General features: G+C 40.3%; 1 protein-coding gene across 1 annotated transcript in view; it reads left to right on the forward strand.

Moving 5' to 3' along the window:
* Positions 1-651: 651 nt before the first annotated feature.
* The window catches only part of SPTBN5 (spectrin beta, non-erythrocytic 5), a 90,856-nt gene continuing 64,343 nt past the window's right edge, over positions 652-27,164 (forward strand). The window contains exons 1-24 of the mRNA XM_041459965.1: positions 652-762; positions 3,336-3,503; positions 3,995-4,114; positions 4,785-4,942; positions 5,810-6,038; positions 8,435-9,066; positions 10,052-10,190; positions 11,557-11,789; positions 12,237-12,390; positions 12,856-13,056; positions 14,203-14,409; positions 15,888-16,079; positions 16,806-16,958; positions 17,488-17,618; positions 18,294-18,545; positions 19,091-19,378; positions 20,014-20,260; positions 21,101-21,240; positions 22,227-22,326; positions 22,908-23,078; positions 23,167-23,331; positions 24,054-24,280; positions 24,824-25,010; positions 26,163-26,363. Of these exons, the coding sequence (XP_041315899.1) occupies positions 652-762; positions 3,336-3,503; positions 3,995-4,114; positions 4,785-4,942; positions 5,810-6,038; positions 8,435-9,066; positions 10,052-10,190; positions 11,557-11,789; positions 12,237-12,390; positions 12,856-13,056; positions 14,203-14,409; positions 15,888-16,079; positions 16,806-16,958; positions 17,488-17,618; positions 18,294-18,545; positions 19,091-19,378; positions 20,014-20,260; positions 21,101-21,240; positions 22,227-22,326; positions 22,908-23,078; positions 23,167-23,331; positions 24,054-24,280; positions 24,824-25,010; positions 26,163-26,363 (4,806 nt within the window). The remainder of the gene's footprint in view (positions 763-3,335; positions 3,504-3,994; positions 4,115-4,784; positions 4,943-5,809; positions 6,039-8,434; positions 9,067-10,051; positions 10,191-11,556; positions 11,790-12,236; positions 12,391-12,855; positions 13,057-14,202; positions 14,410-15,887; positions 16,080-16,805; positions 16,959-17,487; positions 17,619-18,293; positions 18,546-19,090; positions 19,379-20,013; positions 20,261-21,100; positions 21,241-22,226; positions 22,327-22,907; positions 23,079-23,166; positions 23,332-24,053; positions 24,281-24,823; positions 25,011-26,162; positions 26,364-27,164) is intronic.

Raw genomic sequence — 27,164 nt, forward strand, 5'->3', positions numbered from 1 at the left:
CAGGGAAGAGGAATAATGCTTCCTGACACTCAGGCTAGGACTTCTTCATGTGATTATGGGCCTGTGTCACCATCCTTACTATGACAGATGTGCAAAAACTGAGCCCATGAGAGGAAAGAAACAAGTTGGTTCCATTTCCTTTCTAAGCAGCTGTTTGATTTCTTTTGGAAATACTGTGATCTGAAAGCAAGGACAGAATCTCAACCAGTCCTCAAAGAACACAGCACACTTTTTCTTTTTGGAGGTGATTAGCAGATTCCTCCTTCTGGTGGTGTCTAAGATCAGTTCCCCGTGAGGTGCTTTCGGCACACCCAAGGAAGTTATTGATGGCTTTCAGGTAGAGGTGGTCCTCATGGGATCAAGGAGACTGGGTGGAGGCTGAGAGCAAGAAAATAAAGCTCCATAAATACATGTCACTTTTTCATCCTGTTAAAGGGTGAGATCAAGCCAGTTAAAAATAAAGTTGGTGAAATTGAAGTGCAAAGTGCAAGCAAAAGGAAATGAAGGTACTACACTGGGTGTGGTATTGAATCTTGTACCTGTTGGTGGGTTTCCTATATACACTGGGCATGTGACCGGTTTTTGTAGGTGGCCTGTCAGATCTCTTCAGCACTCAGCAGCCTACTGAGGTTTCTGGCTTCCTGGGTGACCATGGGCACTGAATATGAAAAAGATCATATCAAAAAGCTGCAGGAGCAGCGCATGTCCATGCAAAAGAAAACCTTCACCAACTGGATGAACAACGTCTTCGCCAGGAATAATGTAGGTAGCTCCTTCAATTTGAAGATTTTTCTGGGTTTTGTTTTATTTTATTTTACCCACTGTATCCTTTTTGATGTTATTTTTGATGTATTTTTTCCTGCAAGCAAGGAAGGATTTGACTAACCAAAGTGCTCCACCCTCTATCTTTTACCTCACATCTGTCTCCTTTGTCCATGGTATCAATCTTCTCTGAAATCAAGATTCATTTTGTAGACTGCATAACCCCATCATATTGTGATGTCCATTGTACATTGGTGATTGTCTCAGAGAAAAATCCTTATTTGCTTATTTTTCCTGTAAATAAATTATCTGCAGATGTCAGGGTTTCCCCAAGCAATGCTCAATTCTTAATTGTCTGGCCAAAAATTCTGACTTTGTTCTTTGCCTGATCAGTTCAGTTCGAGTTGCTGCTCAAAGGATCTGAAAAAGTAGCCTTAATTTTGGGAATTTCAGACATACTGCCATGCAAGTACAGACCAGTTTGTTTTCTGTAGCTCTCAGAGTTCTAAAAATCTTCAGAGCCAGTGTGCAGTCGATACATGTGTCAAGGTAATGCCAGCATATTCCAGTCTCCAGACTTACTGCAGATAAAGTTTCAGGCACAAATGATGTAGCTGTGGCACAGAAAGGAATGATGTCATCCAAAAGAATTACATTTTCTAGAGTCTGTAGTAGGTAGTAATGAAAACTGATGTTGGGGACACCAAGCAGGACCAGGCCACTGGGTCCACTGTAGCTCTTCACTGTGTTTCAGTACCAGATAAGTTTTTTCAGTGTAATGTTTTAAGTTTGTGATTCGTACAAAGGCAGCTGCAGAGCACAACAAAATTTCAGATTTATTTTTTGTAATGGTAGCGAACAAATGCAAAACACTTGCTTGTTTTGCCACCTGCAGAAAGTTAGGTTTTTATGGTGTAGGAAATTCGTTCTGTTTAGCTGTAGACATATATTTTCTTATTTTAAAAATGCCTTCAAGTTCAGAGATAAAAATGCCAGTCTGAAGTTCCTGCAATGTACTTGTTCACGTATCATAAGTGTCTGGGGAGCACAGCCTGCGAGAGCTTTCCAAGCCATATACGGTAGAGACGGCCAGAGCTTATCTGGGCCTTCCTGGCAGCTTAGTCCCAGCTTCCCAAGGCAAACTCTGAGGTGATTGGATCATACTACAGGACACTGCAGTGCTCTCAGTTGTACTGTTGACTACTTCGCTTTTAGCACTAGGGATGCTATGGGATTGAATTTGTTAAGCTGTCTATGACTGGTATCTTTGTGAGAAGAATAAGGCAACAAAGCTATTAAAACAGCTGGGTGAGACATAAAGCAGATATATGAAGCCTGTCTTTTTACAAATTCAAATTGAACTATTCTTCATTTATAGAAATGTCACAGAATATAACAGTTTTAACTTCTTTTTATTTCCGTATATCCTAGGCAGAATTTTAAGTTTTATTAAATATGCAAAAAGGAATAAAGTTGGCAACTAAACAGGGAGGTTTTTTTATTGAGATAATCAGTGGAGCAAGTTGTAAATCCTTGTGCCATAGTAGAGATTTAAACACTCTTAACTTGTTTTTTACACTTCCAGTGTTTTTTTCTTTCTCTGGAGAAAAGATTTCTTAAGCTAATTAGTAACTGATCAGAAATTAGAAGTACATGCCTATTGTCCGTCCTTTCCCCCCTTAACTTGTAAATTAAAAAAAGATAATAGCTTCTTTCTCTCTCTTTCTCTCTTTCTCTCTTTCTCTCTTTCTTTCTTTCTTTCTTTCTTTCTTTCTTTCTTTCTTTCTTTCTTATGAAAAAGATTTTCATAAGAAAGAAAGAAAGATTTGTAATTTCAAAATCACAGTAATTTATTCTTAGGTGTGTGGTATGGTTTTAATGTCACTTCTAGATGGCAAGTGGCATAAGGCCAAAAGGAAACACCCAAAGCAAGTTCTTGTTAGGTCAGAGTACAGACTGTGTCATGTTGAATCACCTAAGCACTGGGTGACCTCATTACTGGCAGCAATAAAGTACATTTTTGTAAATGATACTAACCTTTCACTTAGTGTGAGACTGGCTAAAAATATGGAGACTTTGGGTGGCAGTGCAGGTTTAAGCAGGACGTGGCAAACTTTGTTGAGACTATGGAGTATAAAATGAGTCATTGAATGGGATTATCAGCTCAACTTTTAAATGAAATGCACAGCTCAGAATAAGATTATTCTGATAAAATGAAAGATTCACTTGAATTGGAATAAAAAATGTCAGCATTTATGAAAGATTTGATTTTGAAAATGCTCAATTTTTTTATTTTTCAAAATCTCCTGCTTTTTTCTTTTTTACTCCATTGTGGGTTTGCATTTTTGTTTGGTTGTTGGGGGTTTTTAACTTCAGTCTACTTTCATAATTAATGTAAGTCCTCCTGCAAATCCATTTTTTTTTTAATTAAGACTCACCACTCTGTGGATATATGCACTGTCATAGAGAAGACTCAGTGAAACATCAAGAAGGTGTTTGTTTGTTTTAGAAGTAGAGGGTTCTCTGTGCCAAATGTTAAGCTGGAGTCTGTATTGCCTGGCTGTTCTTCGCAGGTAAAGATTGAGATAGAAGACATTTACACAGACTTGAAGGATGGCATCCCTCTCATGCAACTCCTGGAGCTGCTTTCTGGAGAAGCTTTGCCCAAACCAAGCCGGGGGAAGATGAGAGTGCATTTTCTAGAGAACAACAGCAAAGCCATCACATTTCTGAAATCCAAGGTATTGTTGATATTAGAGATCATAACAATTTATATATGTTATTAATTAATTATTGCATCATGTTCATTGTGGTTTCCCCCTCTAGTATACAATAGCATATCCTCTGAAGACAGGCCAGGATTTTATTAAAAGAATAAAAATTGATCAAATTTTAATTTCTTTGTTATTTGAGTTATTTTGTTATTAGAAACAGCTAATATTCCTCTCCTTTGGGGGAAAGAAATGTGCTCCTTTCCTTTCCCTAACCACCAGTTTTCAAAAAACATGTATTGGAACTTCACATTTTTGAGACCACCATCCCTTTGCCAGGCTTTTGCTGAAATTCATCATGAGCTGATACAGGAGCTTGCAGGCCTGTGGGCTGATGAAAAGGTGTAAACATTAAACCTCTTTGCTTAAGAAAAGGACTTGAACATCCTCTCCAGTAACAGTTTGTTACACTGAGAGCTGGACACGAGCACATTTATGCTGAATAGATACTGGTTTATTAGCAGGTACAAGTAAAAGTGATTGGCCCTGAGAATATCGTAGATGGTGACAGAACCTTAATCCTGGGCCTTATCTGGATCATCATACTTCGATTTCAGATTTCATCTATCAAACTTGATAAGGTAAAACTGTATCTTTGTCTTTTTGCTTGTGCAGTTGTGGGGTTTTTTCTCAAAGGGACAAAACAGTGACTTGGAGATAGAAAGAACATTCATGTTCTTCACCATCTTCTACAAATTTTTTATGGACTCTTGACTTCCTGTTGAATTTCTCTGTCAATAGTTCTCTCTAGATTTGAGTTCCATGATGCTGCTCTGAAGGAGCACATGTATTTAAAATTATTTAACATGAACTCTAAATACATGAAAAACAAGGTTTTATAAAGAACCTTCTATTATGAAATCAATCATTTCTAACAGTAGACCTGAATACATCACATTTTGTTTCTGAGATCTATTTCACAGCTAAGGAAGCAAATAAACTGAACTTTCCTTTCTGCCTGATTTCTACAGGCCTTACAGAAGAGAAATATTTTAAAAATTTCAGCACCTGCATTTCACCTTATAGTTTCTGCATTCATTCAAATCACTTTTTTCAAAATAGAAAACTTCTATTTTCATGTTAAATTTTTCTACCTTTATGACAGATACAGTCTGCAAGTCATGACTTTGGGGCGACCTGTGAATTGAACAAAAGTAATACAAAGTGACCTTTGGGAACATGTGTAAACTCACTGATACTGTTTTCATATATTGCTGACACCAATTTTTCTTTTCCCTGTTCTCTTCACAGGAAGAATTTGGAGGTAGAGCTGATGTTCTATTTGCCAATGAAGCCTTATTGCTATGGTGTCAGCATAAAACTGCCAGCTATTCCAATGTGAGTGTGAAGGACTTCTCCAAAAGTTGGAGTGATGGGCTGGCCTTCAATGCACTCATACATGCTCACAGGTAAGATTTCATGGATCAGTTCAGGCAGAGTTTCTCATTGCTCTGACACAAGTTGTTCCAGGGTCTGAATTACCAGGTTTTGTCAAGAAACTGACAGATACTCTCTGCCCTTTCTCACTGAAGATTCTTCTTTCTTAAATGGGTATTCCCTCTCTCCTTGAAAGAAAGGACCAAAAGCTCCTGCTTGGAAGTTCCTTTAGTTGGGTATAATATTGAATTTCCAGGGCAATATCTGAACAATACTGCCCATTTGGTCTCAGTCATGTTCCCACTGCTCTTTTTCTAAATTTTTTCTTTCAGGCAGTGGTTTTATTGTATGAACTTTAGAGCATGTGTATCTTCCTGTACAATTGTAATACAGTAAGCAACTTCTCAGTCTCTTTTTTTCTCCCTTCCCTGTCCCTTTGACAAAGAGTGAAGGAAATGGCCAAAAGAAGGAGAGAGATACCACCTATGGTAACCTCAAACACTTCTTTGTCCTCAACATTTCTGCTGTATCTTATAGGAGATACCATAGAGGGATGGTGGAGCTTCCCCAGCTGGGAGTCATCTCCCTTCTCACAGCTGTCTCTCCAGTGGGCTTTGGTTTTCACCCATTGGGGAAGAGGAGAAATAAGGGCAGACGTTTGCTGGGAGTGGTGATTCAATTTCACAGAAGACAATTTTCTTCCTGCTATGTAGGCAAGGGGCAATGCTCTTGAATGAAGTTCAGGGTCAAAGCAATTCCAGTGTTAATGTCACATAATATTAACAGATATGTGACTATTATCTTAGTCTCATAAACAGTTTATGGTTTATGATCTGAAAGAACTTACTACAAACATAAATCTTCCTTCATCTCCATGCCCTCTTTTTCTCCTTGCCCAGGCCTGATCTTATCCACTATAGCTCACTGCGGCAGGACCAGCCCATTAAAAACCTGAACAATGCCTTTGATGTTGCTGAGAAAGAGTTTGGAATCAGCAAACTGCTCGATGCTGAGGATGTGGCAGTGCCCTATCCAGATGAGAGATCCATCATGACTTACGTGTCACTCTATTACCACTACTTCTCCAGACTGAAACAAGGCCAGACAATACAAAAGCGACTTAACAAAGTAAGTGCATTGCTATCTTTGGAAGTTATAAGTTAAAAATGTAAAGCTAAATTTAATTTGGAAGTGTGAGGGGTTTTGTGCAAGCTCAGCTTCAGGATCATTTGAACTGAAAGCCATCTGAAAGACCTGGTACCTTGAGACTTGTACCTGGAGCCTGTACACTCTCTGATCTCCAAGAGGGTTGCAATTATCTCACTGAAAATCAATCTCTTTTTGACCTCACAGTTTCTGTTTGAGAACTGATATGGTTCCAAGGCAGCTTGAGGCATAGAGATCTCAATAATATTGAGAGACAATAAAGACTAGGCAAAAGCAGACCTAATCAACAGTTTTCTCATTTAATAGGAATGACGATCGCTTCCTCTATGGAACTACTTTGGATTTTGATTTCCTTTGAAAATCCTCATCCTTTCTTTCTAGCTCCTTAGGTGGAAAATGAAAAACCCCAACCAAACAAAAAGCCCAAACAAATGAAACAAAACCAAAACAATTTAATACCACCACCACCAACAACAACAACAAATAAAACTGAGAGAAAGCTAGCTAAATTGGCTGAATTTTAAAATTTTTATTTGAATTTTTATTAATTTTTATTAAATTTAGCTAAGTTAAATTTAGCTAAATTAAGGGGTTATTTTATGTTTCTACATACAATTCACCTCACATAAAATCATGAGCTATATTAAAAATTTCTTGTATCCCAATGATGGAAAACTAAAGGAATTTTGTAGTTGTTCCTCTGAAGACCACTTCCCCTGAGAGAATTTCTCTTCTATCTCCAGAGAAGTCTATTCTTGTCTTGAACTACCAAAGAAGTAGCCTGCAGAAAACCTACACATCCAGGATGGGTCCTATGAACATCTGGATTTGGAGAACTGCCTGTGCAGTTGAGAGGGGGAATACATTGCTTAGAGGGAGGAACAAAAAGCCACACTGAGGTTTCCCTGGTGATGACAAGGTGAAAAGGTTTTGCAAAGTAGGGTTTGGTCAGCTAAAAATGTGGTCTGGGTCAAGGATCAGATGATCCTGTAACATGGCTCCCCACAGCACCGAGCCTGCTAGTGTGGAAGGAGTGTCTGGAGGATGCTCTTTGTCAGAAAACCCAATGTAGTCCTGCAAGGAGCAGGGAGTTGGACCCAATGATCCTTATGGGTCCTTTCCAACTAGAGATACTCTAGGACTGTATGTATGAGAGCAGCATGTTCTCCAAAGAGATGCATTGGATGAGAGCAGGACTTGGAATTCAGTCAAAGTCTGGGCATCAGTGAGGAGAGTGGGCAGTAGGACTTCATAGTTCTACACATGGGTCACTGGATTTTGGCCAGGAAACATTATTTATCTTTTGATAAACATGAAATAGTCCTTGACTCCACAAGCATGTATTAGAGGAACTGTAAGGAGCAAGCAGGTCATAACTTTTGTATTTTATGAATAAGCAGTTTGCTTACTCTGTCTTTTTTCCATTCTCATTGTGCTCCACTGTGTTTTCCATTTTTTCATTTTTTCTCTCTCTACTTACCTACTTCTTTTTCTCCCTTTGACTCTTTCCTTACTTTTAGCCTGTCTCTAATATTGCACTTCAGACACACACCATCAGAAGGAGAGGGAAACAGGTGTTAATCTCTTCATGTCCTTAGTCCCCTCAACTAGATGGCTCTGAATGTACTAATAGGATTGGGAGGGAAGTCTGAATGTGTCAAGGAAGCCTTTGAGTTCAGACTAAGTGTGTGACCAGGATGTCAGAGAGAAACAGCTCTGGAAGGCAGCTCCTTTCCCTCTCCCATCTGAGGTAACCATGCATTTGCTGGGATCTTTCAGCAAGAGCTGGGTACGATGGCAGAGAATTCAGAAGGGAGCCCTGATGTCATGGGCTGCTTTTCCTGCACTGAAAGTTGGTGCTATTTTACTGCTCTCACAAGACTGCAGCACCTAGTGATTGCCAAGTACACTTTCTGGTAAGCAAAAGCAGATTACCACTTGGAGGGACTGGGTCTTTTCTCAGTGCCATCTCCCTCAGTAATCTGCCTGGCTGGGGCAGGCAAACTCAGCAGAAAGATGGAGACAGACAGCACTGTTCAGCACTATACCTGACATTTGCAGTCAATGAGACTGGTAAAAAAAAAAACCTGGTTTTTTTCGATTGTGAAACAAAAAATGTGAACCATGCTGCTTATTCCAAAATCCTTTCTTAAACAAAAACTGAAATGAAGCATTAAATAATATTGTTTTATCTGAGTTTTATGGAAGGCTGCTCTAGCATTTCACCTAGCCTCGGATGTGAACAGCTATCAGCACATCAGTATAAAAATGTGATGACTGCTGAAGACACTTTCTGCTCACCCACCGTGCTTCATTCTGTTTCTTATGTGGCTTGTCATTTTATATTCCCATCACAGATTGTGTTCCTCCTGAAGGAGATAGATGACTTGAAGCTTCAGTATGAGCAGATGGTCTCTGACCTCCTGAAATGGATTAAACAGAAGGTGGTGGAACTGGATGACCGTCATTTCCCCAACTCTCTTCAGGAAATGTGGCTGCTCATGGCCAACTTTAAAACCTTCCGCACTGTGGAGAAACCCCCCAAATACCAAGAGAAGGGCATGATTGAAGCTCATCTCTTCAACATCAGGACCAAGCAGAGAGCCAACAACCAACGGCCATACTTGCCCCCCGAGGGGAAGATGCTGCAGGACGTGGAAAAGCACTGGATCATCCTGGAAAAGTCAGAGCACAACCGTGGAAAAGCCCTGCAAAAGGAGATGCTGAGGCTGGAGAGGCTGGAACAGCTAGCCCAGAGGTTTCTGAAAAAGGCAGCCCTGCGTGAGTCCTACTTGGAAGACATGAGGAAAGTGATCGGGAAGCAGGACTTCTGGCCAGAGAGTGTGGACAGGATGGAGGCTGCCAGTAAGAAGCTGGAAGCCATTGTGGCAGATGTGCTGCCCAGGAAGGAACGCTTCTCAGCTTTGGATGAAATGGCCACCGTTATCAGCCAGGAGAACTATCATGGCAAAGATCAAATCTTGCAGAAGTGAGTGATGGCTGAGAAACTCTGTAGTGGTGGAGGTCAATATTAGTTGAAATCCTGTGGTGTGGTGTGGTGGAAAGAAATTAATTATAACAGTGAATCCTATCTTTGCTCCTCATGAGTAGAACTGTTAGGAATTTCTTCTACCTGTGAACAGTTTCAGCAGATAAGGCAAACACTTAATCTTCTTCAAAATTCTAACTTTTTTTCTTGAATGATCAAAGCCTTAGACCAATTTGGGGTGAAAAATATTTTTAAGGTATTTTTGTTATATATGAAAATGCACCTACAAATTTCTACCAAATATTCTATCTGCCATAAAAAATGCTTAGAGAGATACTATTTTTTTCCCAAATCAATACATTTCTATTTCAGTCTGCAATTTGGGGAGATGGTATCCTCAGATTAACCCCATTTTGGAGCAAATATTGAGAAATTATAAATTCTCTAATTATCTCAGATTATTATATAACCTGGTTTGTGGGTATTTAAGAATGCCATACGAATAACTTCTCTCATGGTATTTTAATGCATTTAGAAATTCAGACAAAATCAAGACCCTCTGTGAAAACTCAGGAAAACAGTTAAAAAAGAGTAAATCAAACTATGAGATCAGATTGTGACTCATTATAGGGTTTAGATTAATGTTTTGCTTTAAGCAACCATTTAAAGAGCACTTCTTTGTTTCCAAGCCTTTCCACTGTATCAAGAAAAAGCACTGTAGCAAAAAAAAAAAAAAAAAGATGTTTTATGAACATCCTTAAAAACAACTTCTAAATTTTAAGAAGTCAATGACAGTTGATGTCTAGTCAAGATTTCTGTAATGACATTTTTTTGACCTGTTTTGTGTTCCTGGCCTGTCCTCTTACACTGAGGTCAAGAGTCATGTGTGTTCATTTGGCTCCTCTGAAGCTGCAAGCACTGAGAATCCTCCTGTAATGCCAAGGTATTTGGTCCAAACTGGTAATTTCTTTCTCTTCCTTTGCAGGCAAAAGAGCATTTCCAAGCAGTGGCAGGATCTGCTGGATCAGCTGCAGAGACGAGAACAATCCTTGGGAACCATGCAGGAAATTCTGGGCCTCCTGAGGGACATAGATGCCATTACAGAGGAGCTGAAAGAGCTGCAGGTACTGAGTCCTCTCCAGCAGCAGACAACTTGCAGTGCTGCCAATGTGTGTCCCTGTGTTCCAGGGACTGGCTGGTGCCAACAGGAGATAAGTCTGTCAGCTATAGAAAAAAATACACAATTTTTACCTAGATGCCAAATTGAGCATTTTGGCTCATCATCACAGATAACTACACAAGGAAAAACAGGCTTTGCTATAGAGGATTTCCCTAATCAGAAAGCCAGGAATCCTATTACATGGAATGTACCACATGTTCAAGTTATATGATAATATAAAGATGTGAAATAATATTTTCTAAATTTTCGAGTGCAAAAGCAAAAGTGGAATAGACACACTCCTGTTTCCATTCTTCTGAATTAGCTTCTGGAAGTTCCTGCAGTAATTTTACAGATGGGAATTAGCTCAGGTTTACAGCCATATAAGCTCATGAGAAAGAAAAGTTCCACTGTAAATGCATTGTGGTGGTTTTAGCAAGGATTTCCAACTGTTACCAGAGTGTCAGAGCACAAACTCTTCAGCATGAGAAATAACTGGGTTCATACTGATTATGTAATGGAAGGAAGTATGTATGCATTCTTTGCCTTGAAGGCAGAAAAATCCTCATGACTACAGATTGCTTTGTATCCAAGCTGAAAGAGTCAGCATGCTGTATGAAGCTGCAAATTTCAAATTAAAGATAAGAGCTATCTCTAAGTTATAAATATTTCTGTCCTAGTGCTAGAAGGCAAAGAATATCTAATGGTAATAGTGTCATTGGAACAGCAATGGTCTGAGAATATGGGAAAAGATTGGTAAGGAGAGATAGTACCCTAGGATTAATAGTTGTATCCATTGATACAATTAGGAAAAAGACTGATAAGCACTTCTCATCAGTCACCAATTAAGTACTGTAAAGTAATTCTTTTCATTATTTACCTAGACTAATAGACTCCACAAACAGAAGAACATTGCAGTTAGAACATATTATAGAATGGGATATTGTGGGATAATTCTTCAAATGCAGACTGTAAATCAATCTGCCTACAGATGGGTCTACAGCAGAGATAATCATTGCACCCACAAATTCTGAGACACTGAGTGCTTAATCAGAAGAAATATCTTAGGTGCAAAACCAGCTGCCTATTTGATGAGCCCATTATTTACACTGCAGGCAGCAGATCAAAACTCTGGATTGTTGCCATTAGCTTGTGGAATTGAAAAAAAAGTATAATTTCTCTAAATAGGCAAGTTTTTAGCTTTACCTATCTGACATTCTAGGACATTTAGAAGCTATGAGAGACAACAGGAATCTTTCAGCTGATTTATTTGCACTGAGACCCTGGATGGACTCTCTGAAATTGTCTGTTTTTTTCTTCTCACTTTGTAGGTGCTGGTGAATTCCCAGGACTGTGGGAAGCAGCTCCTTGAAGTAGTAGATTTGCTGCAGAATCACAACTTGGTTGACTCGCAGATCTCTTCCTATGATGACAGATTGACGCACATCACCCAGAGAACAGCAGAAATCAACAAGGACAGCACAGTTAAATCAGAATTGCTTTATGCAAAAGTTCAGATGCTTCGTCAGCTGTACCAGAACCTCACAGCTCAGAGCAAGTCACGGTAGGGCTGTGCTTGTGGCTCTGTTCTTCCTATTTAGAATACCCAGTGTGCCGTTCTTTAATGAGAAGGCACAGCTTCCCAGCATTTGAAATTTTGTCATTTCTCCACTTCTAAAGACATAAAGACAAAAGCAACTCGAGTGTCTTGATTGTAATTGTGAAAAGATCACTCACTTTCATAGATGAAGAACACATTCACTCTTAGCATTTATTATAGCTTGCTGTATGAGAAGTCTGAATAGCAAATGGTTATCTCCTCATCTCCTGGAGAAAGAAGGAAATGTGATTTTGTTTCTTTTGTCTTATTCCATGAATAAATTAATATATGACAAAGAGGAACTAAAGGCATTCAAATTCTCAGTTTTTAAATTTTTCTTTGATCAATCAACCACTGCCTTCATGGAATCTTAATTCTGACAGTCACACGCTGTTTGTTTCCTTGGTTCAGTAAATCTCAGCTAGAAGAGGCTTTGAAGCTTTTTGAATTCTTCCGTGACTGCAAAGAGGAAGAATCATGGATCTCTGAGAAGTGGAAGCTGGCAAGAATGACAACATTAGGGAAAGATGTCAGCCAGATCACAGCCTCTATTCAAAAGAACAAGGTATCTTACTTTGCTGCTGGTGCCTTATCTTTGTATTAAAGCAACGTTTTAGAACATCCATGTCTTTCAGTTCAGTCAGTGCAGCATTTATAAGAATGCTGTCAAACTAATCCTTATCTTAAGGATAAGATAATCTTTATCTTATTTCAGAGTTTGGAATTTTAAAAAAATGTATAGAGTAGGCATTTTTTTTTTCCATACTGGACTAGAAGTGGGACTTCTTGTGAAGACATTGGGCTCCAGATTAGCTAACTTTTGATGGGCAAAAAAAAGATTGCTAATTTCTGTGTTTCTCACCTTCTTTTTCTGTCCAAGAGAGATGAGGGTAAAGAGAGAAGTGGTGAAAAAATCAGACATGGGGCTCTTGGAAATGTCTGCATCTCAGCAGCAGAGGGTAGGAGCCACTCTTTTCTCTTGGCTGGTGGGGAATGAGCTGTGCTGACATGTTTCCTGTTCTTGTGCTAGGCTCTTGAAGCAGAGTGCAATTCACACAGGGCCATATGTACAGAAGTGATGAGGAGGGGCTGGGAGCTCAGCCAAAAGAACCCCATGCGCCAGGATGACATTCTGAGGCAGACAGACAACCTCCAGAAGCTGTGGCAGCAGCTCCAAGACGAGGTGGCTGATCGCAAGAGCCGCCTGCAAGCAGCAGCCCTCATCAAACAGGTAAGAGGGTTCTGCTGGGGTGTGTGGTAGGTGGGACATGGATGTGGCTCAGTTCTGCCCCATGCCCCCACGTGGAAGACAACAGTGTCAGAAAATACTTCATCTGTTGGTCTTCAAAAAGATCTCTGGCAGTGAATCTCAACCCTCCTGCAAGCTGAGCACATAGGAGATTTGAGCAGCTGGGAGATGCTCTAAAGGTAAAAAGGCTAAAGGAAGTAACTCACATGACAGCACTAGTGCAGAGTTTTTTTAGAGGGTGGATCAGGTAGCTGTGTGACATATTTCAAAAATGAAAAAAATTCCAAAGACCACACAAAAGAAAAGTGTTGTAAGACCATGGACTTCACAAATCCTGCAAAGCGTTTCACCCTTCCATTCTGACCTACAATTTTACTCCCACAAACATTCACACATCTGCAAATAAAGAATTTGTATAAAAGCAACATTCTTAAAACATATCACATTATCTCAGATATTCTTATTCTCCCCTTCTTAAGATTTTGCTCAGTCTGTTGTTTCTCTTAAATGTTTGAACAAAACTGAACAGATTTTTCCTTCAGAAAGTCTAAATTCTCTCTTCTCTCTGTTAAGTTTGACACCATTATGTTGTTTTTATTTTTATTTGTACCTCATTACTATAGGCATTCTTTTTTTCCTGTTGTACCTTTATTCTATGTGTCAAACTCTTGTTTTACTCTTCTACAACCATACCCAGGCAAACTGAAAATTCCGGAAAAAAAGTAAACTTCTGTTGTAGACCAAGTTCTTTGCTTTTTCCTTAAACAATTAGAAAATATCTGTTAGTATTACATAGTGATGTCTACCAACATCATACATTGTGGGTTCCTTTTATAGCTGCTGTTATGTACCATGAAGTTTTAGCTTGTTAGGAGTTTTTAAACAGCTATATAGGCAATCCTTGAATCTCTTTACTCACTATAATTCTGTGAATTAGCTGTGTTGTGAGCATGAAATACATCACGTGTTTAGAGTTACCATATCCATAGCTGTCACAACATCTGGAAGTAACCTTGTGGCTACAGACCTAATGGAATTTCTCCTTATTAATAATTTTACAAAGAGCAAGGAGCTGGATATGATACTTCCAGCACGAATCCAGGTGTTTTCCTCCCTGTGTTCCTTCAGTACTTTGCTGACATCGATGAAGCAGATTCGTGGCTGCGAGAGAGGCAGCCCCTGCTCGCCAGCAAGGACTATGGCAAAGATGAATCAAGCGCCGAAGCACTGCTGCATCGTCACCTGCGCCTGGAGAAGGAGATTGCAGCCTATTCCTCCGAGATGAGGCGCCTCAAGGAGCAGGCTGACATTGCAGCACAGCAGGCTCCAGCTGCAGTAAGTAGAGGAGGGATTGTGTCACACTGTGTTGAAGAATGTAAATGAAATGGTTTTTCAATTATTTATTTTTTATTTATTTTACCCAAATAGAATATTCCAAATTAAGTTTTTAATTAGAATTAGGGAAAATTTTTAAGCGAAAACGAAGTTCCTTGTGTGGTCATAGCACATCTAGTTATGACAAACTGAACATTGGCTCTGTGATTTGTGTAAGCTCGAATTTTCCACGAATTCACTTATACATCCTAGATGGAAAACACAACCCCGAGGCTGTCATAAACCATGCTGTTGGAGCCACACAGGGCCATCCTGCCAGCTGGGAACCGCTGGAGCGTGCGGAGCACCGGGGCTGGGGCAGGACTCAGACCCAGTGGATGCACTTGTCAGAGGGGCTGTGGTGTGGGAGCAGCTCCAGCCCTTCCTGGGGTGGCTCGAGCCCTGGCTCAGCCCAGTCAGTGCAGGACAGGCAGGAGCCAGAGCTGTGTCCTGGCCAGCACGCCAGCTCTGGTCGGTTAGCTAGTATTCTTTGAAGCGCTAGAAATACTCTCATCCATGTTAGTACCCTCTACTGGTCCTCAGAAATACATTCTCAGTCTTTATTCTCATAAAATTATTAGTTTCAATAATCTTTTAAAAGCAGGCATTTAATCAAAATATCCTTAAAAATTCTTCTGGTACCCTAATGTGGTGAAGAACTATCCCACAACTCCAGGAGCAAGTCATACCATCCCTTATTTTTAAGGCAAATGAGCTGAAGTCAAGCTCTTCAGATGCCCCTCTTTTTCACTGACTAGAAAGGGGACTTTTGACCTGAGATCAGCACATTTAATAGCAGAATTCAGGGGAGGTGAATGAATGACACAATTCATAGTTTGCTTCTTTAAACGTCTATATTCACTCAATGTTTAGCCCAATACATTTGAGAGCAATGGGCATCTCTTGTGGTCTTTCCTTTACCTCATCAATCCAACATTAGAAAAATATTTCATTACTTTGCTATGAAATGTGAGAAAGAGGATGACAAGATGGTGTTGATGCACAAATAGAAGTATTGATTCACTAGGGCACTCAGACTTTGAAACTGGAAGTGTTCAGTTACTAAAACATCACCACAAAGGGAACCATGAGTATAGTCAGTTGCCTTGCTTTGTTGGCACTTCTGAAAACAAAAAAGCTCCTCCAACAAAACAACTTTGTTTTGGGCAGAAAATGAAAAAAATTACTGTATCAATACATTTTAAAATCAGCTGAATTAAATTTCTTCTTTAAAAAAAAATCAAAATATTTTTCAGGTTTTTAAATTTATTTTTCAGAATAAAACAGTGGAAACAGTTTCCAAAAAATACTGGAAGTTTTTGGTTTAAAGGGTCAGAATGCTGTGATTTGAACTGGCAAATCCAAATTTTCCTTCCAAGTGAAATTTTATCCAAATCAGAAATTCTTATCCATTTATTTTGTTAAATTTTTCTTAACAGATGACAAAGAGGGAAGCCCCAAGTGACTTAAACCAAAAGACGACTAAGCTACCATTCAGTCGAACCTGGGCAACATCTGAAACTGCATCCACTGGAACCTCAAGTCTGGATGATCATTTTCTTCCAGAGAATATCTGGAAGACCCAAGAAGAAATAGATTCACTTTATGAACATCTACAGACCATGGCTGAGGTATAATATTCCTTTCTGCTGTGCAGTTCATGAAAAAATCCTAACCAGTGAAAAATTGAAATTAAGTGCTTTTCTGGCTTCTGCTTTTCAGTTTAATAATGCACCTCAATCCTGTTAATTCCTGTAGGACTTCAAGCCTTGAGATTATCACTGGAGTTTTGTAACAAAACAGATTCTATGTGGGCAAATTTCCTATTTATATTCCAGTACTTTTAGTCCATGAAGAGCAGATTCTTTTGTGTAATCCTTTCCTTTTCTCCCCTTAATGTTTGATTGTTGTAGCTCCTAAATCACCAAGCTGTCTTGCCTGACACCAGAAAAAATAAACTGCAACCTGCATTTTGTTAATATGCTGCTCTTCACTCACACCTGCTCTAATCATGCTCTAGAGACTGACACAGACATGTTGTATGTGACTTTTACATATTCTAGAGACTGCTGCCTTATGTTTCAGCGAGCAGCAGCAGGTAACACAGCAGCCTTCCTTACTGCCCAGAGGCTGAGTGCTCTCCAAATGATTCTCTTATGCTTTTAAACCACTGTTGCTCTGGAAGAAGTATCATGATCTTAAAATTTCATGTTTTGTGCTCTTTCAGCAGTGTCTGGGGAAACTGCTAAGCCACTCATACTAAGAGTATGGTAGCTTAAATGGAAGGATCTTTTCTCTGTTCCTTCAAATGGTAAGGAGTTACTACAACAATAGTTAAGTCTTCATCTCTCTTACAGAACAGAAAAAAGGCTCTGGAGGAGATGATTGGATATTATCGCTTCTGTAGCTCTTGCGAAGAATTTCAGTCATGGATGAGAGATAAAGAGAACATTTTCCGCACTCTTCAACCTCAAGCAGACAATGTGGAGGTCATGCAGCAGAAATATCAGGTACCCCTTTTTCCTCTTCCCAGATGACACCTTTTAAATCAATTTTACCTTAAGAAAAATGATAAAGTTGAGAAATGATGTTTTGAGAGCCTTTTCATTAATTTCAACTTAGAGAGGCATGCATAGGCCAGATAATTCTTTTGACAGAGTATGCCAAATTACTGAAGCTGATGTGACTGTGTCCCTTTTTCTTACTGTGAACACAGTATCCTGTACAAATATCATGGTACACAAGGATTCTTTCTGTCATTTATCTTGCATCACTTTAAAAAGGTACCAAATTATTAAAAAATCCATCAGTGCACTTGCATCCCAGTGGAGTGGGACATATCTGCACAGTGTGCACACCAGGGAGGTCAGGGGGCTGCAGGGGAATTGTGTGCACAGGTGTGCATGGAGTCAGCAGGCAGGCAAGGGGAGAAGCCACCTGTGAAAGAGGGATATGAGTGGATATAAGAGATTATTGAGAATTGTGGCCCCAGAAATGGAAAAACCTCATGTTCTTTATTCTTGTATTTTTCCATTTTAGAGATTTTTAACAGAACTGGCTGCAGGCAAAGGCCAACTGGAAGACATTGAAAACTTAGCTGCTAAATATGGGAAGATCAGTCCCAGCAAATATTTTGAGATCCAGACTTGGATGGAAAAGATTAACATCAGGTAAAATGCTGCTGATAAGCAGAGGATTGTTTAATGGGCATAATTGGAGAGATGACCATTCATATCCCTTCTTGACAAGAGTGCCACCAACAGGAAAGGGGCAGCCCTCAGCTGACTGTAGGCTGGCCCTGAGCTCAGTGTCATGTCTCCTGGACTGAGGGGGGCTCCTAGGACCCTGGTACCAAACTGCTTAAACTGTAGAAATTTGTGTGTGCATGTTAAAGCACAATGTGAATTCATCCACAGGCGACGATGTTGTGTTCAGAGCAGGTCTGCAGCACTGCAGCTAATTTGGTTGCTTAAGCATCAGGGTGAGAACACACTTCACAAATGTTGAAAGGAACATCAAACCATGTTTGACTTCACCGGGAGTATTTAGTACCTGTTCTGAAGGTATTCCTGCTACTATGTCACTCAGTGGGAATAGGCAGGTCCTGATTTTGACCAGGGTTATTTAATTGCATCGTGTTCAGAGTGTTCTGGTCACCTGAGCAGGTCCCCATTTTTGAGATAACACTGATATGAACTTTGATGTTGTGAGGGAGTGCTAGTGCTCACCCCCACCCAGCCCAAACATTTAAGTCCTGATTTAGTCTTTATACAAGAATTTTTCTGAACAGAAAACAGATACAGTTCATTTATAACAATGGCTACAAATTGTTGTCTCACTTCAAGGTGGCAATCCATGGAAACACTGAAGGAGGAGAAAGGCTCTGAGCTGATTGGAGTGGCTGATGTGAGGACATTTCTTCAGGACTGTCAGAGCATAGGAGTGCTACTGCAAGACAAGATGGTCCAACTCAGGGATCTGGAACCAGGGAATTTGCCTGCTGGACTGGAGTCAGACAAGCGCAAACTGTACACAATTGAGAGAGAGGTCCTGGTGACAGAGAGGAAAATTGAATACTTGAGGAGTGTTGCAAAATCGTAAGGAGCCTTCTTTATGCTTTCACTTTCTTTGCTAGTTCTCTAAGATCATGCTGTAAATTATGGCTGTAAAGAGAAAGAGCAGCTTTTAAAGTTTCTCTTTCTAGAAATCCAAAGAACTCACTTGCCTGCTGGACTGAGCTGATTTCTCTTGAGTGTGGCTGGGTGACTGGGGGGGTATTTGTTTCTAGATTTTGCAGTTGTAGAAGGATGAATACCACAGGATTGTTTGTGGCTCTAAAAATCTTCTCTGCTAATGTTAGTTACCTACTTCAAAATGTGGAGGTATCACTTAGGTCCTAAAAGAGGGTAATCAGGGGAAGCAAGGGAGATGGTAGGAAAACAGCAGATAATTGTGAAAAGGAGTTTAAATTTGAAATATTTAGGTTTTTACTTAAGTTTTCAGTACATTCACAATGGGGATATGTTGCCTTAGCTGACTTTCTTTTTAATGGGAACTCTAAATACCCAAATCCATTCCTTTTAAAGAGTACTGGTTCAAGCTCTAAGTAAGTGTTCATACAGTTGAATGTATTTTATTGAAGGATCAAGGACACCAACCCTGCAGAGAGCAGGGCCATCACTGAGCAGGTAGAAAACATGGAGCGGCTTCTGGCAAAGCTCAAGCTGGAGATCCAAAAGAAGCGGGACATTCTGCAGTGGGCCCAGAACCAGCAGTCCTTCCTGCAAGACAGCCGTAGGCTCCTACTGTGGGCAGAGGGCATTCGGGAGAAACTGAGCAGTGAAGAAATGGGTCTGGACGTGGGATCTGCAGAGCAATTGCTGAAGGAACATCAAGACCTGCTGATAGAAATTGGCTCTCAGAATGAGAGGTAGAGACATTCTGGCAGGGTGGGCAGAGTGGGGTGATATGACAACAGAAAATGAAACATGTGAATCATGTACATAAATTGTGCATGAAGGTGATACCAAAATTTTATTCACATGCACTTGAATCTGCAAGACAAAAGAGGACTGCAAAACATAAAGTCTTGTCAGCTTTTGCATACTTATCCTGAAGGCTGGGGGAGGGGGAAGAAGGAGCTGTGTGTTTGCAGTAGTAGAATTCCAGAAGCTCTCCTGACAGTCTCAGAAAGTGCCATCTGTACTTTATTCCAGTATCCCATTCCTTCTCAGGCCTTATGCTTCCATTTGCCATCATTTTCGGTTCTTCTTCTGCACTGTTATGACTTTCCAGATACTGTTGACCCTCCTTTCCCTTCAGTGTGAAAGCCTGCTTATGTGGGCTTTCAGTCCAGATGGGGAAATCTCACCTACTGCCTCCAGCATGTATCCCTGAGCAATAAAACAGCTGCACTTTGTAGTGCATAACCCGCAGGGAAAAGGTAGTAGGGAGGGAGGGAAACTTGGTGTATCGGTGCTGCCAGGAGAGCAAAGAGCTGTGACGAAAGAGAATTCATATTCCCTCATGCAGTGAGGTCTCATTTTTCTTTTTGACTCTGGGAAGATTTCTGCAGCTTGAAGAGCTTGGGCGCAAAGTAATCCACCAACAGCCCAGTAACAACAGGAGCAGAGATGTCCACCAGACCATGGAGAGACTCGCCAAGGAGAACAAAGAGCTGGAGGAAATGTGGGAAAAGCGATGGAAAAAGCTGCAGGATGGCCTGGAATTGCAGAAGTTCAATAGGGAGGGAGACCGTATCAATGCAGCCCTCTCTGGCCATGAGGCCTTTCTCCGGGGGGATGACCTTGGGGTATGTACAGCAGCTGGTCTTGTTTCTCCTGCTTCTTCTCCCCATCCAGGGAGTAGCAACAACCTTCTTTATTAGAATGGCTTCTTTATTCTTCTGATCACAGCATTTCCATGCTTGGGAACTAGACTTTCAGGATCTTATTAACATTCTTATGTTCTTACTCATCTTAATGAGAACAAAGCTCATTGTCCCTCAAAAAAAAAAAAAAAATAGCTAGGGTTGTGATTTGTTGCTACTTGTACATGTCATATGATTTATATAAAATTGACTCATCCATTAAAAAATAAGGTTTCCACTTAAACATAATAATTTTTTTCAAGTAAAAATATAACCTTTTAAAAAAAAATCTTTTTCTTTCATTAATTTAAGAATATTAAAACATATGAAGCAAAAAGCAAATGCAGACAATATTCACAAAATCAGTGAAGAAGGAGGTTGTGGTCTCTCACCGCCTCTTATGTTCTCAGCTGAACCCAAAACATTGACACTTTGGGATCAACTGAGTGGAATAAAATTTTACAAGTTAGTCTTTGGTCTTGCATATCCCTAGATGGGCCAGAGTGGGGGCATAAATTTAGAATGCAGATTTTCTTAAAAGGTGAAAATGGAACCATAATGGAAACATAGAACAGAGAAACTAGATATGGTGCAAACCTGCTGTTTGTTTGTAGCCCTGAACATCCTTGGGCTCATGAAAAACTTACACTCTATTTCCTGCCTGAGAGAAGGAGTAAAGTAAGGTCCAACTTTTTTTTTTTTTTTTTTTTTTTTTTTTTTTCACTGCTACAGAAACAATAAGAGCAAGAAAAGTCCTGATCAAATTTTCTTTTTCAAATGCAGGACCATGTAGATGCTGTTCGAAGCCTGCTGAAGCGACATCAGGAATTTGAACAACTGCTGATGGCACTGAAGAGACGAGTGGAAGCACTCAATGAAAATGGGGTGAACCTACTAGAGAGGAGGCACTTTGCATCTCCTATGTGAGTCCAAACCCACTGCTTTTTTATTTAGCTTTAATAAATGATCCAGGGTGGTCATGTGAAATGAAAAATTTTCTCTGAGGAGAAATTAGTTGACCTGCAATCCACAATTTGATGGATAAGGGAGCCAAAGGTAATTATTTTCAAAAAATAGATTTCCTGTGCTCTTAGGACAAAGGAGCTTTAGGTTAAATGTGGCATTTGGTAGAACACTAGAATAATTTGGTTTGTATCATAAATTACACATAGTGATGAAACTTCCTTAAAGTGAACTCGTTAAACGCCTGCAGGAAAAGAACTCCTTAATTTGTCAGTATCACATATTAGAAATATGATTTGCTTTCAAAAAGTTACTCTAGACTTCACAAGCAAAATTCTTCAGGAGCAGCTCCTTTGTGTTTTTGTCCAAGCTGAACTATTACCTGTAATTTCTTTTTCTGTGCTAGAGCCACTAGGATCTAGTAAGGGGACTCCTTTGCAAACAAGAATTAGAAATAGAGGGTTAGAATGGACCTCTTGGATCAGAAGACTGTGTTCTTATGATCATAAGTGATAATGTCTTGAACACTCCATCCACAAATTTATAAAACTGCCCTTAAGATGTGATTTCTTGCCAGCACTACTACCATTAGAAAACCATTCTAAAGCCTCATTGCACTTACACCAAAGTGGAAGTTATTAGTTAATTATAAGTTATATAACAATACTGTGGAATACTGGGAGCAGAGGGAGGCCTCAGTCTTCCAGTGTAAGGCTGCAGTGCACTAATGTGACTCAGCCATACAGGAGGAAAATCCAGAGCAGCTGGCAAGCAATACCTGCTCTCCAGGTGAGCCCAACATGGGGATGAGACAGGGCCATATATCCCTTCTTCCTGTCAGCAAAGTTGTACAAACTAGATTACATTTATATCACAGTCATGACTGCAGCATAAGCAAGGGGAACCAATATTAGTGCAGAATTACACTTCCTGTTTTTCTTATTAGTATTGAAGAGAGGATGGTCACCCTGCAGAGAAGGTGGGAGCAGCTGATACAGAGCAATGCCCAGCGAAAACAGAGGTTGATGGATTCCCTACAGCTACAGGTAACCGATACTGCAGATTTGGTCAGGCATCTGTGAATTTGGAATCTTACACTTTATCTTAATATAAGACAAAAACTCAAACTGCTGAGCATTCCTACTACAGCTCACTTTTTCTTTGGCTGTGGGACAGAGCTTTGTTTTCCATGGAGCAGATGACGCACTGGCAATAAAACTTATAAAGCTATAACCATAGAAAATGAAAAAAAAAAAAAAAAAGGAAAAAAAAAGAGGAGATTCTGAATGAAAAATATCAACAGAATGCTTTCTCTACTGGTTAAATTTATTCTGCTCATTACTTACTATTGTTCTGGGCCTTAATAACTTAATACAGTTAATCAAAGTTTTGGCACCAAATTTAGTTTCTATGCTGAGATATGAAATTATACTGGAGGATTGGTCCTCTTCTGCTTAGAATATTCTATCAACAATGTAAAACTTCACTGACAATTACAGGCAGCATGTTAGTAAACATGGTAAAAAAGGGACCAAGAGATATTATGATGGCTTAAAACCTCATCTATAGTTCAAGATAATACTTCTTCACTAGTTAAATCAATTCAATCCTGTTTGTTTTCTGTAAGGAGTTTAATCGTGATGCTGCTGAGCTTTTGATATGGATGGAAGAGAAGTACAAGATTGCATCAGATGAATCCTATCGTGATCCAACAAATGTTCTACGCAAGCTGAAGTGGCATGAGGCTGCTGAGAAGGAAATGTTGGCTAATGAGGAGCACTTTACAACACTGATAAAGGTGAAGGCAGCTTTGGAGCTGTTTTCCATCTTGTACCAAAATTCATAGATGCTGACTGCTAATAAAGTGATGCACTGTGTTTCTCCAGAAAGGAAATAAATTGATTCAAGACAACCATTACGCTGCAGTTTCTGTCCAGGAGAAGATGTCAGAACTTCAGAAGAAGTGGAGGGAATTATATGGCAAGATGATAGAGCGAGGTGACAAACTGAGACAAGCTGGACAGCAGGAACAGCTCATGGAACTGCTGCAGGTCAGGAAGTCATGAGGAACAGAGGGGAGGAATGGCCTAGGAGCCTGGCTCTTCTGTTGTGTGGACAGCATCCCAATTGAAGTGGTTTTTAAGGTCTCCATTTTGTCCACAGTTCCTGGAAAGGAACCCCAATATTATACTGTCCAAGCTAACTTCAAATTTATGAGCATGATAACAGTGCTAGCAAAGCATCAGGCTGTTGAACTCAGGCTCAACACTGCATCTGTGTGGCCATCCTGTACTGGGAAAACAACCCAAACTCTGTAGGGGTCAGTGCTATACAAACATAGCTGCTTGTCTGGAGGCAGGCTGCAGGCGTGGCACTGTATTAAGCACACAGTCATCCAGTCAGCTTTTATAACAATGACAATGTGCTGTGAAGCTGTTTTGAGACCATTATGAATGGAAGTGCTGTTGAGTTATAGCTACAATCTGAAGTCTTTGAAGATTGTCTGACTCTTTTTATATGTTGCTGAAGATATTTCAAAGCGACTGTTTTCAATGATATGCTTTAGTGTCTCAGAGAGAAAAGTACTCCAAAATAGTGTGCAAAACAAAATATTCCCAGAAGATGTCTCTTAGAGACATCCAGACATCATATTACCAAGAAAGGACAATGGGATTTTAAAATTGTATCCAGGAAGCTGTCATAGGAGGGGGTGAGTGTAAGAAAATGTTGTTGAAAGGACAGTATGACTGTGTTGTAATTTTTTTCCTGGCAGGATGCCAAAAAGAAGATAGAAAAAATTGAGAAAGTTCTTCAGGAATCTGAGACAGGCCATGATTTGCGCTCCAGCCGTGATCTACTCAAGCAGCACAGACAGCTGGAAAATGAGACACGTGAGCTGGCAGAGAAAATGAATGCCATTGTATCTCATGCAAGGAAAATGGCCACCAATCACTTTGACTCCCAGAGGATTCTGGATGAAACACAGAAATATCTGAAAAGGTACAGCGTCCCTCTGGTTTTTGTCCCTGCCCACCTCTTTTTACAAATAGCATTTTTTATTCTACCTTCTAAAAAATTCTCTTTGTTGATTAAGTTTAACCCATACTCAGAAAAGGTTTTTCCTCCCAGCTGGAACACAACTGTGCTTTGATCTGCACCTACACAGCTGCCTGTTGACCCACCTCAACCTTTATGACTGAACATTGCTCCTTGCCTGCTGCACTCCTCCTCTAGTCCCTTTCTTATCCACAGGTCATCCACTGCTTTGTAAGAGGTACAGTGATCCAGTATTCAATACATCACAGGACAAACCTAGGACTTTAAAAGTGTAAATAATTTTTTCTCTGCTTACATTTAGTGTTATCATATAGGTCTGCTTGCCAAGGGATCCTTATATGTGCAGCCAGTACTAAACATTGAAATTTAATTGCAAAGAAGTGTCCAGTGCTTCAAAATCTCCATGATGGTGTGTTGTAGCCTAATTCCCTTGGCAGAATGAGGATAAAGCTTTGTTTTAACATATATTTAATGGATGACCCCTAGGTTTGAGTCTTTGCAAGCACCTCTTTATGAGAGGCGTAAGTTGCTGGAAGCTGCTGTGGATCTTTATGAGTTCTACCATTCTCATGACATGGAACTGAACTGGATCAATGAGCGCTTGCCTATTGCCCATTCCACCAACTGCGGGAAGTCCTTGGATGTGGCTCAAAACCTGTTGCAAAAGCACAAGGTAACTCCTTTAATCAAGTGCTTTTTAGCATGGTTACCCACTGCACTTCACCTCAGCCTACAAACCTGCACCGCCCCTGCACAGTCAAAGCTTCCAATGAGTACATTCACTGATCCCAGCTCTGGTCCAGCTAAAATGGTTCAGTGGATCGACACAAATCAGCAGAGTGGTGATGATTTTCAGAACAAATACAACATTCCTGTGAGAACTTCAACATTTGTTGTACTATGGAGTATTATTAATGTGAGAAATTGCATAGCTCTTCCCATTAAAAAAGAATAAAAATACTAGTGCATTTGAAACTACATAGAAAAGAGTAAATGAAATGAAACTATTGTAGTTTTCTGCTTATGGCTTCATTATAAATTCTCTATTGAAGTTTGTGCGTACTGGATTTTCTAGGAGAGCATGTAACAGGCATTTAGCAATTATCTTAAATCTCTATAGATTTTTAAATGGTCTGAACAAGCTACAGTTGCTGTATTTATAAGGACAGATTAATATTCATTTCTGGGGAGTTTGATTCTTTGCAGCAGCTCCTCACAGCCAGAGTGGTACCTCAGGGGTCCTGCACCAAAAGCAATGCTGGATTTTGCAGCACCTTAACTGCAAATTTCATGAGAACATTTATAAGACCAGTGGGGAGGATTTATGGAGCAGTAGTCCAATAGTTTTCATGGTAGTGATGACAGTGTCTCTCTTTGCATCATTCTCCAGTGCCTTCATCGTCTTGGATATTTTATTTTTCCATCACCAGCTCAGTATTTTTTTTTTCTGATTCCTCCAGCTTTATGTCTCATCCTGTGATCTGCTCCTTCTCCAAAACTCCCTGGCTGCTGGGCAGGGGTAGGGGCAGGAGCCTGGTAAAAAGAGGACTTTGGTGTAGGGAAGTTATGGGATGTGTGCTGCTTGCTTACACACCCTCCCTCCTCCCTTGATGGCAGTACCAAGAGCAGAGCATCATGTGTGTGGGGCTGGCACCAGGGACCGAGGCTGCAGGTGTGGTAGAAATAAGACAGTGCTGGTGTCCTCTTGCTGTACTCTGCCCACTGTCACCAGCTGCCAGTTTTGCTTAGGATTAGGAGCACACAGAATTTTCTTGTCCTCACATATCTTCCTTTATTCCTATTTTTTCTTTTACCTCATTCCCAGGAACTGCAGGCAGAAGTGAATGCCCACAAACAGCAAGTCCAGCGGGTCCTGGATAAAGGAAAGACAATGATTGTAGGCCAGCACCCATCAGCTCAGAAAATAAGTGAGAAATGCCAGGAGCTTCTGACTGCCTGGCAGGGCCTGGAGACATCCTGTGAGGAAAGGATGAAGCAGCTGCAGCACTCAGTTGGCTTCCAGGAGGTACAAATTAAAGCAAAGCTTGCACAGTAGCTTCTTCAGACAAACAAGAGGACCAAAATGTTAAAGTGAATAAAAACACCAGCTTTGCTGGGACTGGTGTTTTCTGCAGCTGCTTGAGGCCAGACTCATGGGAATGGAGGGCTGGACTGCACAGTTGAATGCAGCCCCCACTCTCAGCCTGCTGCTCTACGGGTTCCCTTGGGATCTATACCCATCCCATATGGCTGTGCACAGAATACACGTCTCCTTGCAGTAACTCCTTTCGCTGTGTCTTTACACTGGCTCAGGCTTCAACTTATTAATGTAATGAATCCTGAACTGGCCCTTCATACTGGAGAATTATGACATGGAAATCAGAAAAGAGGGGATTTCTTGTGCTATCCATTCTGTACCTGCTTCATGCAACAAGTTTCCAGGCAATAAAATGATACTGAGGAACAGATGCTCTCAGAGCAAGTTGGGGATTTTAGCTTTAATCTTTTCAATCGGCTTCTGGACCTTCATGCATAGCCTGTTTAAAAAAATAAAATTAAAAATTGCATGCAAATATTTATATTGATAATCCAAATTTTCTGTCATTGGGGGTCATTTAGGAGTGCAGTTACTCAGATAATACATGCAGTTTTGTAGAAATAAACAGCATTTGCATGGAGTTCACAGGCCCAGCTAAAGTATATTTCCTGGGGTATTCGATCATCTGGCCTTTATTTCCTCCATATATGAACACACTTGTCAGTACTGTAGGCTTTATGAAGCCTGATTCTTACAGTGATTTGAACTTCTCAGGCAGAGGAAGGAGAA

This window comes from Pyrgilauda ruficollis, unplaced genomic scaffold (assembly GCF_017590135.1).
Source record: "Pyrgilauda ruficollis isolate IOZ18807 unplaced genomic scaffold, ASM1759013v1 scaffold14, whole genome shotgun sequence".
Taxonomy (NCBI): Eukaryota; Metazoa; Chordata; class Aves; order Passeriformes; family Passeridae; genus Pyrgilauda; species Pyrgilauda ruficollis.